Source organism: Amblyomma americanum, chromosome 3 (assembly GCF_052857255.1).
Source record: "Amblyomma americanum isolate KBUSLIRL-KWMA chromosome 3, ASM5285725v1, whole genome shotgun sequence".
NCBI lineage: Eukaryota > Metazoa > Arthropoda > Arachnida > Ixodida > Ixodidae > Amblyomma > Amblyomma americanum.
The window spans coordinates 164,280,647-164,299,655 of NC_135499.1; the positions used below are offsets into that span (position 1 = coordinate 164,280,647).

At 42.2% G+C, this 19,009-nt stretch overlaps 1 protein-coding gene and 1 long non-coding RNA gene across 5 annotated transcripts in view; one reads left to right on the plus strand and one right to left on the minus strand.

Moving 5' to 3' along the window:
- Positions 1–19,009, plus strand: part of LOC144125340 (uncharacterized) — a 134,368-nt gene that overhangs the window by 41,354 nt on the left and 74,005 nt on the right. For all 4 annotated transcript variants that reach the window (XM_077658622.1, XM_077658624.1, XM_077658621.1 and 1 more), the window contains exons 8-11: positions 1,210–1,383; positions 3,093–3,292; positions 6,417–6,549; positions 8,916–9,093. In XM_077658622.1, coding sequence (XP_077514748.1) covers positions 1,210–1,383; positions 3,093–3,292; positions 6,417–6,549; positions 8,916–9,093 — 685 coding nt within the window. The remainder of the gene's footprint in view (positions 1–1,209; positions 1,384–3,092; positions 3,293–6,416; positions 6,550–8,915; positions 9,094–19,009) is intronic.
- On the minus strand, positions 13,721–15,074 carry LOC144125337 (uncharacterized). Its single transcript, XR_013313367.1, has 3 exons — positions 14,629–15,074; positions 14,158–14,528; positions 13,721–13,899 (listed from the first exon to the last, which is right to left on the minus strand). It is a non-coding gene; the product is annotated as an uncharacterized LOC144125337 (long non-coding RNA).

The window sequence follows — 19,009 nt, forward strand, 5'->3', positions numbered from 1 at the left end:
CTTTCTTAATTTTTGCATTGAAAGAACACACTTGTGGCAGTGTGATGCTGTACAACAGAGACCTGAGCTTTAATACATAGAAGTACAAGAAGGAATGTTCATCAAATTTTAGATTTTTTGAAGTGAACCATCTTTTTTAACCATTTTTTGAAGAAGCATAGCTTGGTGGGCCAGTTATTGTGCATGACCACAGAAAACCATCCGATAAGGATCCATTCACAAGAAGAAGGGAGTAGACAGGATGACGGTGGACAAACCTTCAGACAGGACAAACCGTTTTTATTCATAAGTTAATGCTTGCTATATTCTTTAATAACTGTAATAAGACAGTTTTCCCCTTTCCAAACAGAGTTTCTGCAGCAATGGGCCATTTCCGGAATGTTGCAGGCATATTGCTATAATTTTTTCAGTGTTGAAAAGTAACCTCTGGGTGACCAAAAACAGACTTTCACTGAAATAGCTCTCAGCAGTGCAGATTATTTTAATGTACTAACCTTTACTTGTCCCTTTCTGTGCTGTTACTGGGTTACTTACTGAAATTGCAGTTGTCTTAATATTCTAAATATCTTCCTACTGCACAAATAAATGAAAGTTTGCATAATCAAAATTAGCTCATGAAAAATTCTATGCAGTCCTTTTCTATGAACCAGAACGTCATTAAAAAATGGGAGACCTGCTTTGTGAGTCATCAACTTGTTAACTTTTGTATGAGCTGCTGATGTGATAATTAATTGCAATTCATATGCTTGTGGCTGTTTACAACAGTTGTAGCACTGCATATATATAGCAAAATGTAAAGCAAATGCACAAAGCTGAACTTGGGTCACAATTAATTTGTCTTTTGTTCTGCAAACGCAGAATAGTTGGAAACATAGCAACACAATGGAGGCACCTGAATGATTTACAGTCTCCTAAAAATTAAGAACTGTACTACCAGCTTGGACTCCTCACCAGCCATTAACACTTGATACCTGCATGACAAATACGTGCTTTACTGAAATGCATGGTCTCTTTTTTTTTCTTCAGTAGAATTATTGCTGAAAATGGTATTGAATCTTTCTGCTCAGGTGAAACGCTCACAGTAGTGGTAAAGTGGTTCATAATTAGTTGGTATGCATGTTGTAGTTAAGCTAAGTGAAACTGATTGGACACTAGTTTTGAAATGGATTTGTTTATGTACAGCTTGGTTGGCATGTATTTTATGTGCAGATGGCACGTCCACTAGATGTATCATTGCGAGTGAAGCTTCTAAAACTGCTGCTGGACTCTGGACATGTGTTGGATGCCTATAAGCAAGCCATGGAGGCAGAAGACGACGCCCAGTTCAGTGTTCAGGCCTTCTACTCACTCCCCTGGCAGCGCTGTTTGGTTGACATCTTTGAGGCACGTGTCTTCTTTCATAGACGACCATAATAAACAAGAGGATTTCTGCATGGATGTGCTCGGGAGACATGCAGGGGCTTAGCCCAGCTGAAAAAGTCTATTGGTTAAAAGTGGAATTTTTCCAGTTGGGTTTTCGGACACCAATTGGACACACTTCCATTTGGTTTCAGTGGTGTCAAAAATTAAGTGGTTCCAACTGGAACCAATTAGATTTTGTCCCAGGACCACTCGGGAACATTTTGTCTCATGCCAACATTTTACAGAGAAATTTAAATTATGAGAAGTTAAGTTAGAGATGGGATGCATAACAAACCATCACAAAAGCATCACACACAAGGAGCATAAGCTCAATGCGAACGATTTCCTCGAACCCGGGAACTCCAGCTCAGTGGTTAGGGCACTAGGCTACTGATCCGGAGTACTAGGGTTCAAACCCGACTGCAGCGGCCACCCCTCCTCGACTTCCAACAGCGCAGCGTCTCAGGTAGGCCCGTGTGTGCTGTGTGATGTCAGTGCACTCGAAACCTCTTTCTTCCTTTCTTTTTTCACTTCGTCCTTTATCCCTCTCCTTACCATGCCCCTGATATGTGAGACAGATACTACACCATTTCCTTTCCCCAAAAACCAATTTGGTGGTGGTAGTGGTTTTATTAAAAATAATAGTAAAAAGGAAGGAAAAGATTTGCAATTTTCATTTCTACTTATACTCTATTAATGTGACCCTCTTGCTGGAGCCAGTGATAGTTGTCCGTTGAGCGAAATTATTTCATTTACTCACGCCCAAGGTGGTGGTGGATGTGATGAAAACAATTTAGCAGGTAAAGCTGCTAATATCTTTTTAGCAGAAACCTCTTTAGCTCACTATTGTATGTCAATAATAAGCAATATGTAGCTGTTAATTTGGACCCACTGGAATGTCCAATTGGAATCTCAAGAACCAATTGGATTTATCCAGTTGGAAGCTGCAGCCAAGTGGAACCCAGTGACTCCAACTGGTGTAGTTAACTTCAGTTGGCATAACCAGCAGGCCAAGCTGCTGCCAATTAGAACCCAGTAACTATACAACTGGTTCCAATTAATACCACTTGGCAAGACCAGTTGGACAAGCTGCTGCCAATTGGAACCCAGTAACTCCAACTGGTTCCACTTAATACCAGTTGGAATTCCAAATGGAACCAATGGACTTTTTCAGCTGGGAGTCACTACAGAACATATCTCACTCACAGCATCTCAAACTTCTCAGTGTCACTGGTTGCCACTTTTTGAGCTAGCAAGCAATCAAAATGTAAAGATATTGCCTGAAAGTGATGAGGTATCACCAGTGCTTGAATTTTTTTGTCTAGTTGATTTCAGTTTTGGTGATCACTGGTTTGCTGTAGCAAGGTACGAACGTTTGTTTATTGCTCAAGAACAGTAAAAGAGAACAGCAATCACACCGCCATGAGGCACACTCACTATACGTGTTCATTTTGTCACGTCAGTAGTTCACATAGATAGCTGTATGAACAAAGGCTTCTCAAAAGTAGACAGTGCTATGTCACCATCAGCATGGTGAGTGTTAAGTGAAAACCTCCCCTGCTGGCCAAAAAGAATTTTGTCTACCTGGCCCTGAGTGCAAGACACTTGTGGTCCAGGGAATGGGTGCTCTAGTGTGTGCTGTTTGTGGTGATGTGATGTTCAGTGCAAGCTTGCTGTTTTTTTGCATCCAGATGTGCCACAAGGATCGTGTCAACCCAATTGATGAAGCTTTTATGACCAAGTACCTGCTGGCACTAGACCAGCTGGCCACTCTGGCACTGACCAAGCGTAACAGTTCAGTTACCTTTAATATATCCAGTTCACCGACTGCAGACACAGACAGGCATGGGGAACAGACCTCTCTGGAGAACGCCATAAGTGCCGTTGAATTGTGAGTGGCCCACTAATGAGCAGGTTTCTTACTTGCTTAGTTATCCAAATTAGCTTACTGCACTTGGACACAGGCATTAGCATGTTTCAGCATACACTTATTTGATGCATTTTTACTTCATCTATTTCTGTATTGTGTTTCCTTGAGTACTCTTTTCTGTGGTATAAAGATTACGCACAATGCAAAAAGGCACACAGTTCATTGCAGCATGGTTTCTGAACTGATTTTATGAGGTGTTCAGGACAGACATGATGAGTGCAAAAAGCGGTAAAGATAAGACATTAAGAACAAAGTCTGCATGCTGCCGAGACCTTCAGCAGAAGTGTACCGCAATAATACAGCGCCCAATTACTATGGACAAGTTATGTACAAGTACTTCATAGCTGCACGGCATGTAGTCAGCTAAGTTGTACATAATATAAAAGAATGAAAACTTGTAAACAATGAACGGGTGAATTTAATTTAAGGTAATAACCATTTGCTTCCCATACCACAACTGCTTACACAAAAGAAATTTGTACTATTTATATGTAACTGCCAGCCAGGACAAAAGCACAAGAACAAGAAACTAGCTTAACTTGGTTTATTTCTCCGAAAAATGTCTACATATATTATATATGCTACAATTACTGAGTCGCTTTCTGCGAAGCTGGTCAGTACAATTTTCTGGCCCACTTCGACACAAAGGTACACTCTCCATTTCTTGCACTGCAGCTTTGTTTGCTGATTGCATGTTGGCACCTTGCAATGGGTAATATAGTTTTGAGGCATTTCCACTGGAGTGTAGACCACACCATCGTAGCTCATTGCATCCACAATGTTCAGTTCTCTGTTGGACACAGTAATGGCGTAGACTCGCGCCTTGCTTCTTCATCTTCTGTGGTGTTTTCTGCCTTCATGAGATCAAGAGTGGTCTGTAATTTAAACTTTGCAACCTGCCGCAAGCTGAACTTCTTATCCCTTTGCTAGCGAATGACATGCTACATGCCTCACAGTCCTGACGACAACACACATTGATGCAATGACAAGCACATTTCTGACAGAAATTTCACTGCACGTATTGCAACAAAATTTGAATACCAACAAGGGCATCCACTGCTCTTAGAACAAGGAAAATAATAACTGAATTTCAGATGAATAAAACATTCACTAAAGAAAAGCAAGCACGTACCTCATGTAGCAACTTCTGAATAACACCACTTTTTCTGCTCTGCTGCTGCTGTTGTTGCAGTGCCTGCTCCCATCGAGGGAGGATTTATGAAACGTTTATTTAATTGGTAAAAATTTTTTATTGCAGTTTGGGAGTTTTATATCAAACAAAAGACCTGCAAACTTGCATTACTTTTTGGCGATGCATGTGGCCGCTCGGATACAACTGGTTAAAAGTGAGCAAAGCAACTTCAAAAGTAAATTTAAGGGCACTTAGATGTAGAAGTCAACAGTGGTAAAAAGCATAATTTGAGCGTCACATTGAGCACATTGAGCGCATTGTCACATTGAGCGCATATATACTGGGCTGATGCCAAAGTATCAGCTCTCTAAGTAAGGGTTGGCCTAATGTTCTGGGCGTCTGCTTCAGCTATGGAAGGTGGTTGGTTAAAAACCCACCATTAGACATCCAGCGGTAAAAACGGGTACAGGCATCCCCTGACCTGGTACCTGGCTTGCTCGGGGGGTGTGCACTTGGAGGAGACTCCACAAACCCCGCTGCGCCTTTTCAGGGACAAACCCAGTTTTGAACACTTCAACCTGCAAATGTGGTTCATGTTACAGTGTTTACTCAGGGATCTCACTGCAAAGTGAAGAGTTCAAGCTCTTACACTCTAGCCAGCATATCTCAATGGGCATACAGGCTCAGCTGTCACTACTGTATGCCATCCTTCGACGTTTCGAAGAGAAAACTTCATAGCATCACAGTGGTCTTGGGCAAGTCCAAAATTTTTTGGCTGTTTGTTTTTGCGAGAAAAAAAAAAGGGGTCACAATGGGTTTTACTGCACATGGCAGATTTTGGTCCTATGCAGGTAGATTTTCCATCGAGGGAGGGTGAGGTGACCGAAGGCCCTTTTCCAAGCATTTCACTACATTAGAGCTGAGCACCAGGCTGATGAAAATCTTGTATACCCATTAGAAAACCGTTTGTACGTGACGGCACTAGGGATCAAGCCCAGCAAAGCAGATGCTCTACATCACGGCCACTACTTCAGTCCTAAAAAAAGAATAGAAAAAAGCATACGCAGTTAAATTTTCGAAATTCAGTTTTAACCGAAAAAGGTCACTATTCTGACACGCACGTCACAAGCTAGCTGCAGCTATCACACAGGAGTTACACTTAGTCGGAGGAGAAAATTAAGGAAGTATGGAAGCCAGGGGCATGATGAGATGGCGGTACTGATGCATCAACACAGTTGTGCATTTTGAGGTGTTGCTCAACTACCTTGATTACACACCTCTGCACACAGGGAGGTTCCACATCTCGACGTTTGCTAGCGTAGTGCTGTTTGTTTGCTATCATCACCCATTTAGAGTAGTTACTTAGGTCTTTCTGCTTTACATAAGGACACTGATGCTCAACCATGCATAAGCATCACAAAAAAGTGTCATGTTCTGGCTACCACTGTGGCTCAGCAGCAGTTCCATCACTGCAGTAGCATACAAACCACATGATGCACCGCCCTCTTTCTCAACCCAGCACAACCCAACGATTATCTGACAACTTGCTTCTTGAAGTAAATTTTCACTTGCACCTTTGTCTCGCAGCTCTATCATTTAAATTCTATTACTTCTGTTAAATATGGTACTAGAACTTCCACAGCTTTCAGTATGACCATTAATTCATGCATGAACTACTGGCAAATTGGTTGCTTGTATGACAAAAGGTCATGATAAACTCTATTTTGACTGCACAGGAAAAAAAAACACCACTCTTTATCAGTGAATAAAGTAGTATTTCACCTGCAGAAAACAGTATTTGCCCCCCAAAAAAAGTGAAAACCGTGTTCCTAAATAAAAACTGGAAAGAGTCTGCAGAATTTTCAGAAAATAAAAACATAACTCCAACCGCTTGCTATAAGCCATTTAATACTGGTCACAGTCATGTTGTTAACATGCATGCTTTGTGCCCAGGTTGGACTGCCTCCTGGCAAAGGCACACAAGGAGAAGTTGCCTCCGACCATGGCCTGGAATTTTGTGCTGCAACATGTCACTGGCCAGCTCTACCTCCATGTGGCTACTTTGCTACTAAAACGGCCTCTGAAGGTGCACATATGTGTCTCAAAGCCCTTATTTTATAATCATGGCACTGACTTGCTTTATATTTTTTTCCTTGCTTTTAATGCCAGAGATGTACGGTTCATAAAAGTTCTTAATAATTTTGTGTGAAAGTTTATCTAGTGATAGCATCAAGCAGCTAAGTAGTTAGCACATAGACCTCTTTAATGATGAATACTGAATAGCTTTCACAGAGTTCATTTATGTTAGAGCAAAGAGCGCAGTCAAAATATGTTTCTCAATTCAGTCATTCTTAGGTAGCAAAACAATGTGATCTCCTTTGGTACTATAGTGTCCATTCATGTGGAGGGTCTTGGCAAGAACTTGATGTAGCTTGTCCAGTACTTGCAGTGCATTGTGTGCTGCTGGCACGCGCAGGCTAGACAGCAGAGCATGCAGGACATTCATAAAGGTTGTGAGCATTGCTATCGCTTGGAGATCTTGGCCACGGCCTGGATTGTGACTTCCGGGTCAGTCGTAGGCGTTAGACATTGGGAGTGTGGCCACGTCCCTCACCGAGTAGGTGTGCAAGCCTTCAGTAGTGGTGGCCAATTAATATCAGAGGCAGTAGGTGCGGTGTCACCAGACAGCGGGCTCCCTTGATTTGGTGTGGTTGTTGGAGGAGGTGGACAAGCTGCAGTGGCACTTGAAGCCTTGCTTTCAGTGATGATTCTTTCTTTGAGGACCTTCAGCGGCACGAACGATGCCCTAACACCTTTGCAGCAGCCTCTCTGTGAGTGCAATGGTCTCGCACCATTTTTTTCAGTACTGCCCATTCAGTCTTTAGACGTGGGCAGCCTTTCGAGGCAAAGTTGTGAGGGTCACAGCAGTTGGTGCACTTCAAGACAGTCGCGCAGCAAATGTCACTGCTATGTGGCTAGGAGCATGTCGGGCACACGATGAAGTTGTTGCAGACACCATTCAGGTGACCGATCCTCATGCTCTTCCTGCACTGTAGCGGATTCGGTGAGAAAGGTCGAACTGGGTTTTGAAAGTGCCCAACCTTCATATATGATGACACACACTCACCCTTGAAGGTCAGCTTGATACATTTAGACCTTCTGAGGTGCTGAATCTGTATTATCAAAATGCTGCTGGTTGCCAGCTTGATTAGGACAGGAAAATTGGCATCGCAGGTGACGGTGTCGATGTTGTGTAAATTACGCCAGCCGTAGTGCCATTGTTTTGGAGGATAAGAGGGTGTACGCTGACACTGCTGAGTTTGGTGATGGTGGTCAAATTTTCTAGTGCACTTTGCACCTTGACATCAATGACAATGACATTTTTGTAGGGGTTTACTCTTACGTCTTTTATTCCTCCCAGTTTGAGGCTTTCCAGATAAACAGAGGTGGCTTACTGTTAGGAGGTTCAGGTTGTTGGTTGGTTGCTGTGGCACAAACAAGACGGTATGGGCCGGGGCACTATGCACACCGTGATAACCGTTGACGTGCTTAATGAGGACAGCTCGGCTTGTCTGCACAATCTGTGCTTGGCTTTCTTGCTAACGACCGGCACGAACTCATCGTCGGATGAGGATTCATCACTTGGCACCGAGTACACCACAATGTCCTGGCTGCTTGAGTCACTCGGGTGGTAGATGCACTTTCTCTGGGTGGGCGCTGCTGACACGCCAGTTTCAAATGAGGCCCAGCAGCCTCCGCCTCCATTGCTGTGACAAAAAGGGAGCGGCGCCTCCCTTGTTATGGCACATAAACCAAAAATCTGCATAGCAGTGAAGGCAGCGTTCTGATGCAGAACTTCTTTGTCTTCGGCCCATTTCTTCTAAAAATTAAATTTTCTCAAAGTGTTGCAAATTTTAGAAAAATTTTATACTATGCTGAATAGGCTGTAGCAAAGTCTCGCAAATGGCACTTCTGTTGCAGTGAGTTGTGAGGGTTCAGAGACCAGCAGGTTTTTACTGAGCAATGCCTCTAAATAGGGCCCCTGGCATACAGAATCATTAGTAATCAAACCTCTTATCTTTAGCATTGTCTTTTGTGATATATTTGCATTTCAGCTGCATAATTTTTTCACAACATTTTTCATTCTTTGTGATTAACCTACGATGAAAGTACTGTCGTTTGCATCTACAGTTCAGTTCACTTGCGTCAGTTAAATGTTACTGTGCCTATTGCACTTTTATTGTCTACCCACAGTGATGTTTAATTCCTATTATAGCTTCATGTCAGCTATTTTATGGTGCTTTCTGGCTGTGCATGCCATTAAGCACCATTTGTCACTAATGTATCCTTATAGCCCAAGTTGCTTAAATTGCGTTGATGTCTGCTTCTTTGCCGGAGTGTCTGATGATTGGCAATGCATGACGACCTCTCTTTTCCAAACTTGGCTTCAAGGAGAGCTACAACTGGCAAGAAGCACGCAGCTGGGCAGCAGCCCTGCTACTGACTGCTTACTCAATGCGTCCTCCAAGCAGTCTCTCTCAGGAAGGCTGGTTTCTGGCTTTGGATTCACCCAAGCGAAGGCTTCATCAGAATGTCTTTCTCCGAGCACACCATCGACTCTCAGTCTCTGGTGAGTGTGACTGCAATGCAGCATTCCTGCTTTTAAAGGAAGCATGACACCAGGTTTCGGAACATAAATTAACTGTTGATTGCATCTTATTCCTCGTATGTCATGCTACAGTTGCTGAATATTTGAGCCCTATCGGTATACGTAGCAGATGCTTTTAAAATGAATTTTTTAGTTTCTTTGGAAACAGCTTGATGTTTTTGTTTTGTTGCACAGCTTCAGCTGCAGAAATAAATGCATGCACTCAGAAGCTATGCAGAAAGAACCAAAATGTGTAAATGTTTCTCACTCATAATAAATTAGAAATATCAATGTTCATGCGTAGTAATGAAATATTCTCTTTAATTTTGCGGCGATGTTATGCTTACTTGGTAACGGCAGCACGTTTTCTTTGTCCATCAAAGAAAGATTTAATAAAAATCCTGCCTGCCATCAGTACACAGATATTGACTGCCACTCACTGAATAAATATAATGAGGTTGTGCTTTTTACAAAAGGCAGGACACAGCTACTTAACATGTACCACCTCAGTGGTTATTGCTAGAACTAAGTTGCTAGGAATGGCTGCCAAAAAATGAATAAATAAAAACAAGCAGTTAAAAAAAGAAAATCACTTTATGCCTGGCTTTTGCACTCACTACCACCAGCTCCATGCAGCATGCGTTTACACATTTTGCCACAGCAGCAAATACTTCTTAGCCAAAAAAATATTGTGGTCAGGACAGGAAAGAACTATTTCGTTTGCTGTTAGTGGTGCAATACTTCTGCTGAGCAGATCATACAACGCCAGCTGCTCCTGGTGCTATTATTTTAGTAATTTAACATCAGCAGTTCATCTTGCGGACTGCTCACACATATCATGTTCAAACATCACCTACCTACCAGACTGGCTACATGATAAATGTTCACACTTTTACCTATATATGTGGCCTTGCATCCAAGTCATCACGAGCCTTATCAAATAGTAACCAAATGCAGTAAGCGAAGCCATAAGCACAGAACCTTTTGCAATCTTACTCACAAATAAAAAGAACATGGTAAGGTTCATCTAAGACAAACTTTCACTGAGCCATATACTTTCACACACAGTTTAGTGGATTTGCCCAACAGCATTGCACACAATTGCAGGCTGAGGCTGTGCAGCGCAGCAAACTTTGCATTGCATTCAAAGCTATCTGTGTTTACCAATGTTGTAACATCCCGAGAAATGTAGTAGTAGTTCGTCATATGCCGGGTGAAGGTTCCTTAGATTATTTTCACTGTGTCACCATCAATGCAGCCGTCACTGTGTTTCACTTGTGCTGCTCACATCATAGCTGTATATTCTCGAGGTTGCACTGAAAATGCATGTGGAGAGCACGGCAGTTTGAACTGTTTTCGTGAACCTGCCAAGTAGTAATCAGGAGTCACAGTGCTCACAATGGCTTGTATGCAAGGCCAGATATATGGGTGAAACTGTGAGTGTTGTTTGTACAGTGAGTCTGTAGCTTATCAGAGCCAACATTGCAGATGGTGTGGCGGCAGACATGAGCTCATGACGTCACAAGAAGCATTTCGACATAGCATTCGCTGTTGTTGGGACGAGCTTTGTGGTCTCAATTTCAGTCTATTATTTTATGAACAACGAGTGAGTCTAGGGCAGTTTTTTGAAGATATACTTCGAAGGTAAAATAATAAGCTCCAATATTATTTATTGGAATACAAAACTGCAGTACATAGATAACTACGTATATTCTGTATTTGTACATAGTGTATATTACCCCCTACCCCTATCCGTTCTTACTATCATTCTCCCCTTTCTTTCCCTCTCTTTGTCCTCTCCCTGTCTTTGTATTCCCGATAGCCGCAGCTCCGGTGCTTCAGGTTTCAATGGCAGATGCGTGGCTAGCAATATCTTTTCCTTCCATTGTTATTTTATTAATAAATAGCCACTAACAACAGAAACTATATCACGGCTTCTTTGTGCAATGTGTCTATAGTTATTGTATCATATTGTACTTGGAGCATTATTCGACTGCACAAAGTTAATGTCAGCAGTTAAGCCATTGACCTCTATGCTGTGCCCAGTTCCCTCTGTGTGGTTAATGTGCCAATTCTGATCGCAACATCGAAAACATCTACACATATGCATACATATACCAGCCCTACTTTCATCAACATCAGAGTAATGTTAGAGCTGAACTTTCACGACTTACACTGATATTCTTATTTCACTAGTTGGCCAACATGCTCACAGCTTTGGCTTTGCTGTTTGACCTTTGTTGCTCCTTTCACCTCCTCATTTCTTCTTCGAACTCAGCTGCAGCGTGAGCACTTGTTCAGGCTCATTTTTTTTTTCTATAGTGAAATAGGAGCATCTATAAAAACGTGTGCTCTTTGGAGTGGAAAATGCTGAAGTGCACCATACTCTCTGGACTTTGAGGTGTTCTTAATCAGATGAGTTGAGTTGACATGTCCGAAGGTGCAGCATCCTGATCGAGCTGCGCCTCCTTCTTTTAACTCTACACTGCACCATGTGTCCATCATGCTGAAAGCAGGCCAGCCTAAGGATGAGGTTTGCTGAAGAGTTGTAGAAAGTTTTTCGATCGTTTGCACACTGAAGAAGAGACAAGAACGATGCTGTATGAACACTGAAATCAGAAAATCATGTGCTGCGTGCGTGAAGCGGGAGTAGCGCAAAAATGCAAAAGTTGAACAGAAGAGTAGTCTACACTAAATATTTAAATATGATCTTTGTTCATAATGCAGTCAAATACTAACACAACTGCGTGCATTTATTTTTTATTTATTTACAGTACCTGTAAGGTCCTTGTGCAAGCGTATTAATTGCTCGCAGAGGGATACAAGCGCACACTTGAAAAATACAGCACAATCACTATAAATAAAACCAATATCTACAGTAGAAACTATGTATAACTCCATGTTTCTAAGAAGAAAAAATAAATATGTACAGGAGGTATATATGCACTAATTCACAAATTCACTACTCACTTGATACACAAAATAGTATAAATCACATAATTCAGCAATATGTAATACAGAATCTGTTAGCACACATCGCTTTGTTGCAACAAATATTGAAAAGATGGTAAGTTACTTTCAGTAGCAATGTTTGATAGTGCGTTATTCCAGCCTGTTATTGTCGGAGTAATGATTAATGTATAAAGAGCTGGCTGGCAAGTTACTTCAATATCGTGGTCACGGTGCAGGAAGACTGCAAGGGGTGGCAAAAAGAAGTCATCATGGAGGGTGGAATGATTATACTGTTTATTAAATATGATTAGGTGAGTGAAGTGGCGTCGTTGTGGTAGTGGTTTCTGCTCTGCGCATTGTTGTAATGCTGTGGCACTAGTGAAATGTGAATAATATCTGAGAATGTGAAGTGAAGAGCATGATTTTACAGGGATTTGATGTTGTTTAAGGTGTATGCTTATTCAGGATCTCATGAAAGCAATTTTCAGGCAGATCAGTGTGACATAACTAGCTTCTTTTAATTGTGAAGGTGCACGCTTGAGGTTGTGCCTAAGACCATGTACGTGGTTAGCTGATGCTAAGATGGTGTTAATATGATAATGCCAAGTTAATTTAGACTGAAAATGAACTTCAAGATACTTGTTAGTTGTCGCAAGTTCTGTGCTAGCACTATTAAGGAAATAGGCTGCAGGAATACGAGTGCAGTGGTAAACGATGTCAGTTTTGCTATAGATGCATTTAGTGACATTAGCCAGGAGGAACACAAAGCATTTATTTCATCAAGATGAGTTCATAGGGGACGGCAGTCAATGTCATTAGTAACGTTACAATATATAACACAATAACCCGCGAGAAACCTAATTCGAGATGAGACACACTTAAGTAGATCATTAATAAAAAATTTTTTTAAGTTGGAGACCAAATATGCTGCCCTGGGGGGACTCCATATGTTATGGTGACAGCTAGAATAAGAGTTACAGCCATTGACACTGGTGAATTGTTTTCTATTGGAGAGGGACTCTGTAATCAATGCAAGAACATTTTTGTGAATATTTAAATCGCTAATTTGATTAGAAGCCTATGGTAATGAACGTGATCAAAACCCAGGTGAAAATTTCCTGCTGGGAATCTGCTGGTCCCAACACTGCTGGGATTTTGGCAGATTCCCAGCAGCTGCTGGGACCAGCAGGAGCTGCTGGGACCAGCAGGCGTTGCTGGGACCAGCAGGCATTGCTGGGACCAGCAGGCGTTGCTGGGACCAGCAGGCGTTGCTGGGACCAGCAGGCGTTGCTGGGACCAGCAGGCGTTGCTGGGACCAGCAGTTGTTGCTGGGACCAGCAGGCGCTGCTGGGACCAGCAGGTGTTAGTGGGGCCAGCAGGCACTGAAATGAGCTTTGACCTCTCAAAATGTGTGAAAGAATAAGATCAGTAGAAACGAGGCAAATACCACCAACACAGAGCTGTATGGTATTGGTGTCACTTCTATTGTTCTAGTTCCTTCACGCAGAATTCGATGAACCCAAGCTAAACCAACGTGCCAGTTCTGCTCATCCGAGACTGCCGAGCAAACACAGCTCATTGGACACAGAATCCCACTTGCTGCTTTGGCGCATACTAATGCATTACATGCTCTCAACAGCAAGACAGGGCAAGAAGATCTACTTGTCTTGTGCAGTTTAGCATGTTTATTCTCATGTGAATGGACAGTTCACTGCATATATCCTTCCTCTTGGATTTTACGACATCTTGAATCTTCTCGCTGAGGATCCTGTTGATGTTTTTTTACGACGGGGTCCACGTCCACGCCCTTTTGTAGACCCCAGTGCTTGACCGTGGCTGCAAAAAAGTATTTACAACAGTTAATAAGGTGCTGCAGAGATAGCTGCCATATGAAAGGAAGGAGGGGTGTCACAGTAGGATCCAGCAGGTGATTGCAGGGGCATAGTGCACATAACTCCCAACTTGCTATAATAACTAAAGAACTTTAGCCAACTCGCTTCTAGAATTATCATTCACGGTTTCAGATTTAATCTGACGTTTAAAGGTGTCTGATAATTATAAGGCAGCTTATAGCTAAGCAGGCGTACTACTTACCACTTGGCGGCTGTCGCGGCTTTGAGCTGCCAGTGTTTTGCTTCTGGCATCGTCCATATTTTTTTTTTAGCATGGTCTCATCATACTCTGCTTTTTTGGATGCCAGCAGAGTTCGCTTTTGCTTCTAAAGAATGAAAAAACTAAAAACACAGGATGTGCTGCAACAAGCATACACTACAACACATCGCAGGTTAAATTTCACGAGATTGCACAATCAGACAAGATATAACACTGCACAATGCAAGCACACCTTCTTCTTTTGGGCTGCTGTTTCCTCTTCACATGTCTCACTTGAAGAATCATGCGAATCTAGAATTTTTGGCATTGCGTCTTTTTTTTTTTCATCCTTTCCTGGATTTCTTTCTCTGACTCTGCAGTGAGAAATTCAGACATACACACACATATATTATAGTAACCCAGTTCGCGTGGCAAAATCTCATGCAATTAAGGTGCACAAAACTGAGCCATTACCTCCTAGCATCAGGACTTGGGTGCTGTAGTGACTGCTGTCCTTTCCGTCCAGCGGATCTCTCCAGAACGCGGTATACACAGACCGCGTATTGAAGTCTGTGTTGTCTTTCGTGTTGAAATTCGTAATATCCTTTGCAGGAATCACGTACAACTTCTTATCTATATCGTGCGCGAACCTGACAACGGCAAACATCGCACGTGTCTGTGGAGCGTGATGCACACCAAGGATCACTAATAACTCTGCAAGCGCAGATCAGCCGCAGATTAATTAACTGAATAAGTTCGGATTAGCGAAGTAATTTAAAAAGCTAAAAGCCGCCACAGTATGATAGAACCGAGAGACGGGGATCGATACTCGTCCGTGCACTCCGAGAAGACAGGGAAAAGGGGGAAAAGAAAGGTAAACAGGTACCCAATGTTGCTATCTCCAAAAATCGACGCGACAAACTTCGGACAAGAAAAAGGTAGTAAGTAAGCAAGTTTTTCAAAACTGGTTTAAAACAAAACAATTGATACACAGTTACTTATTAAGTTTTAGTGGCATGTTCATGTAATTAAATGTGCTAATTTACTCGTAAATCAGTTCAATGAGCTCTTGAAGGATAGCCACATCGGCATTTTCACCAGTCCAGGTTGTCTAAATCCAATCCAAATCCAACTAGACGCTTCGTTCAACTCGACGACTGTAGTGCAGTGAACTAGTATATTTTCTGTAACTGTAGGGCCTCCTGCAAAATAGGCTAGGACACGAGTTTTTTTTTTTTTTTTTGTAAGGGCCGCCCGATACAAAGAGAAAGCCCCATATCCAAATCCTGCAGCAGCAACAGCAATCCCCGCCTAGTGCTTCTCTTCGGTCGATGTTCAAGTGCTATTCGGATGGTGGCCGTGGTATTATTGTCACAGTGAGCTGAAAGAATGGGCCGCAGGAATAAGCGGTACCGGCGTTGTCTTGACCCAGGCAGCGATGCTGGTCTTCCGACTTCCGCCAGAAGTTATCTTCGGATGTCTGCGCACCCACCGTCTCCAGCTGAAGGGCCTACGCGGTAATCGTCGCCAGTGCAAGGGGATACGCACCCGACGTCAACAGCGCAAGGATCTCCGCGGCTGCTACCATCGCCAGCGCAAGGATCTACACGCTAAGCTTCGCCAGAGCAAGGACCTACGCGGTCATCTTCACCAGCGCAGACATCACCACAGGCCACGCATCATGATGGGGATGATTATGGCAGCAGCTATAATTGGTCAGGTCCTACGGAAACTCCTACATCGTCGAGCAATCACACGCAACTGCCTGACTTTTCCGAGCACCCTGAGACGTCAGATCAGACGCAATGCAGTGATTTAACTGTTGAGGACTTCCTTGCACTGACTGTGAATTTTGCCATTGAGTATGGATTGTCTTGGAAGGCAATCAAAGCGCTTCAAAGACTGATATTATATATTTTTGATAGGCATGATCTTCCATTGACGAAGTATCGTTTTAAGAAAAGCGTTGGAGTTGGAATTCACAAGGCAAAGTTCCACTTTTACTGCTAGCCATGCATGGAGCTTGTCGCAGAAGCTTGTCACTGTGTTTCTTTATCTAGTTACACCTGTCTCCCAATAAATACTCAAGTTTCAAGCGCTGAAGCAGTTGCCAAATGGCTGTTAATACACACCTTCTGAATGAAACTAGTCATGTCTAGTTGGTTTCCAACTAGCTAGGTCATCTACGCCAGGTTGAATTCCCAGCTGATCAGCTTTTCTCCAGGCAAGTAAATAATAATATAAAGCCGGTTTCTTCTCTACTGAGACCAGTAGAACCCTTCTGACGACCGGCTACTTGATTTTAAAAGCAACAATATGTTTCAGTTGACCGAGTACAAAACCAGCAGGTTTACTGCTGGGACCAGTTGATCGAGTACAAAACCAGCAAGGTTGCTGCTGGGACCAATCCGCCAACACAAAACCAGCAAGTGGTGCTGCTGGGACCAGCAGACTCAGACATCAAAACCAGCAAGGTTGCTGCTGGGACCAGTTCCCAACACAAAACCAGCAAGTAGTGCTGCTGGGACCAGCAGGTTCAGACCAAAACCAGCAAGTGGGCTGCTGGGACCAGCAGGCCCAGACCGAAACCAGCAAAGTTGCTGCTGGGACCAGTACAAACCAGCAGATTCCCAGCAGGAAATTTTCACCTGGGAAGCTTTGGAGAAATCAAGAAAGATCGCATCTGCTTCAATATAATATACAGTCCCTTGAAACTCGGCGCAGAGTACAAAGGTTAAGATTTCTCTTTCTACAAAAATAATAAATTGTAAATAGCTCCCGATTTGTACCTTCAACCGATAATGTCCAGGTCAACAAGAAACAAGCTCATTGAATGATAAAACCTTACTTTGCCAGAACAAATATATTCAAATTTTCTTTTTTCCCCCGCACCATTACCAAGTGGAATGAGCTACCATCATCATCATGTGACACCCAACTCTCTGAGTTTACAAAGCATACATTTATTTTTTTATTTTATTTGAAAATTATGTAGTGCTGCTCAGTGCAATTATAATGACTTATGTATGTATGACATGCTCAAGGAGTTTACAGATGTTACTAGTTAAATATACAGGACAATAGTTAAGAGGAATAAAACAATCATAGGATTTAAAAATTGGGATTACTTTCGCTGTATGCCAGTCATGGGGAATAATACCAGATTATAATAACTGTGAAAATAGGGCTGACAATACTCGATACAGGATTACAGGAATTTTTAAGTATCTTATTAAACCAAAGTGATCAAAGCTATTAGTAATTTTAAGGCTACTCAATTGAGCAAAAATGCCAGATTCACTGATGAAAATTTCTGGCATGTAAGTGTTGAAAAATAGATGCTGTATGAGTGAAGAAGTAATGCTTTCACGGATGAACACAGATTAAAATGTGTCGTTGAGAAGCTGCGCACACTTAATTTCAGTGACTGCTTTGTCATTTGTATTTATTACTGCTATTTAGGATGGGAACTCAGATTGACGATGCGCCAGAATCTGTGAGAATTACTGGTTAACATGGCAGATGGGTCACGACTGAAGAAATGTTGACCAGTTAAGGCAGTGACTGATGTTCTTTATAATAATGTCTGTACTTGTACAGGAGACCTTTCTTGACTTCTTGGTAGTACAAATATTTTTTTATCATGGTTAAGATGACGAAAATAATGTGTGAACCAAGGTGTGTTTTTATGATAGCTGATGGTGATCACTGGCACATACTTCTCAGCAAGGTTGTCAAGGTGTTTTTAAGCAATAGACAGTTCAGTTCGATTGAGCAAGATTAATAATGAGCCAGAAAGTCTTCAGAAAAAGGTTTGTATTTCAGAGTTAATCATTTCAAACTTAGCTCGATTGTAGCAAAGAATTCGCTTCGTGATAGTTTTCTTTTGACTGAATGGCTGAGTGGTGGACCCGGTGATAATTTTTTGATTGGATAGACCATTTAAATTCAGTATATCTGAAAAAACATCTGCGTTATTTACTAGGACGAGATCAAGGATGTTTGCTGTGGTGGCAGCTGTGCCGTGTAGGATTAGTGATAAATTGAGCAAAAGAAAAATCTAAGTAGGAATGACAAAAAATGTGAGCTTCCTAACCACTAGAGTTAATTCAAATTAAGAGTGGTGGAAAATTAAAGTCATCAAATAAGAGGCAAGTAACTGTCCGAAAAATGCATCTATAGGTCACTCAGTAATATTCTATGAAGTTCACCAGAAAACCCATCATATCGGGCAGCTGATAGGAAGCACCAATAATAACATTAGTATAGTGCCAAACTGCACTGTATTCAAATGCATTCAATAAAAGTAGCAACAGTGATGGTAACAGCAGATATAGTTGAGCATCCGCCTCGCATGCGGGAGGTGTGGGGTTCGATCCCCGGTGCCGCAGGGTAATCACCGGTGATACAATGGGTACAAGCTTTCGCCTGGCCTGGTGCTCGGCTTATTTGGGGTAAAATGCTTGGAAAATGGGTCTTTAACCCTACCCTGAGTAGTCGAAAACACCTTGTGCAATGGCACTCTTTGGCCTCAGATGCCCTTGCGCCATAAAAATCCATAATCATCTCTTTTCTCTCTCTCTCTTCTCTTTTTCTGTCATAACGGAGAAAACAAAATTCAGATTTACTGAGAAGAATGTGATAATATCCATTATAGAATCATCTAGCCAAGTTTCAGTCAATGCCAAAAGTGAAGCACAGATTGAGTTCATGAGCGATGAACAGGCGACAGTTTTTGAAAGAACACTCTGGATGTATGTGAACAGGAAATTAGTATTATTCCCTGAACTAGTACGCACATTTGGCAAAGAATATGAACTCACCAGTCAGTCCATGATGGAATGATGAACTGGCA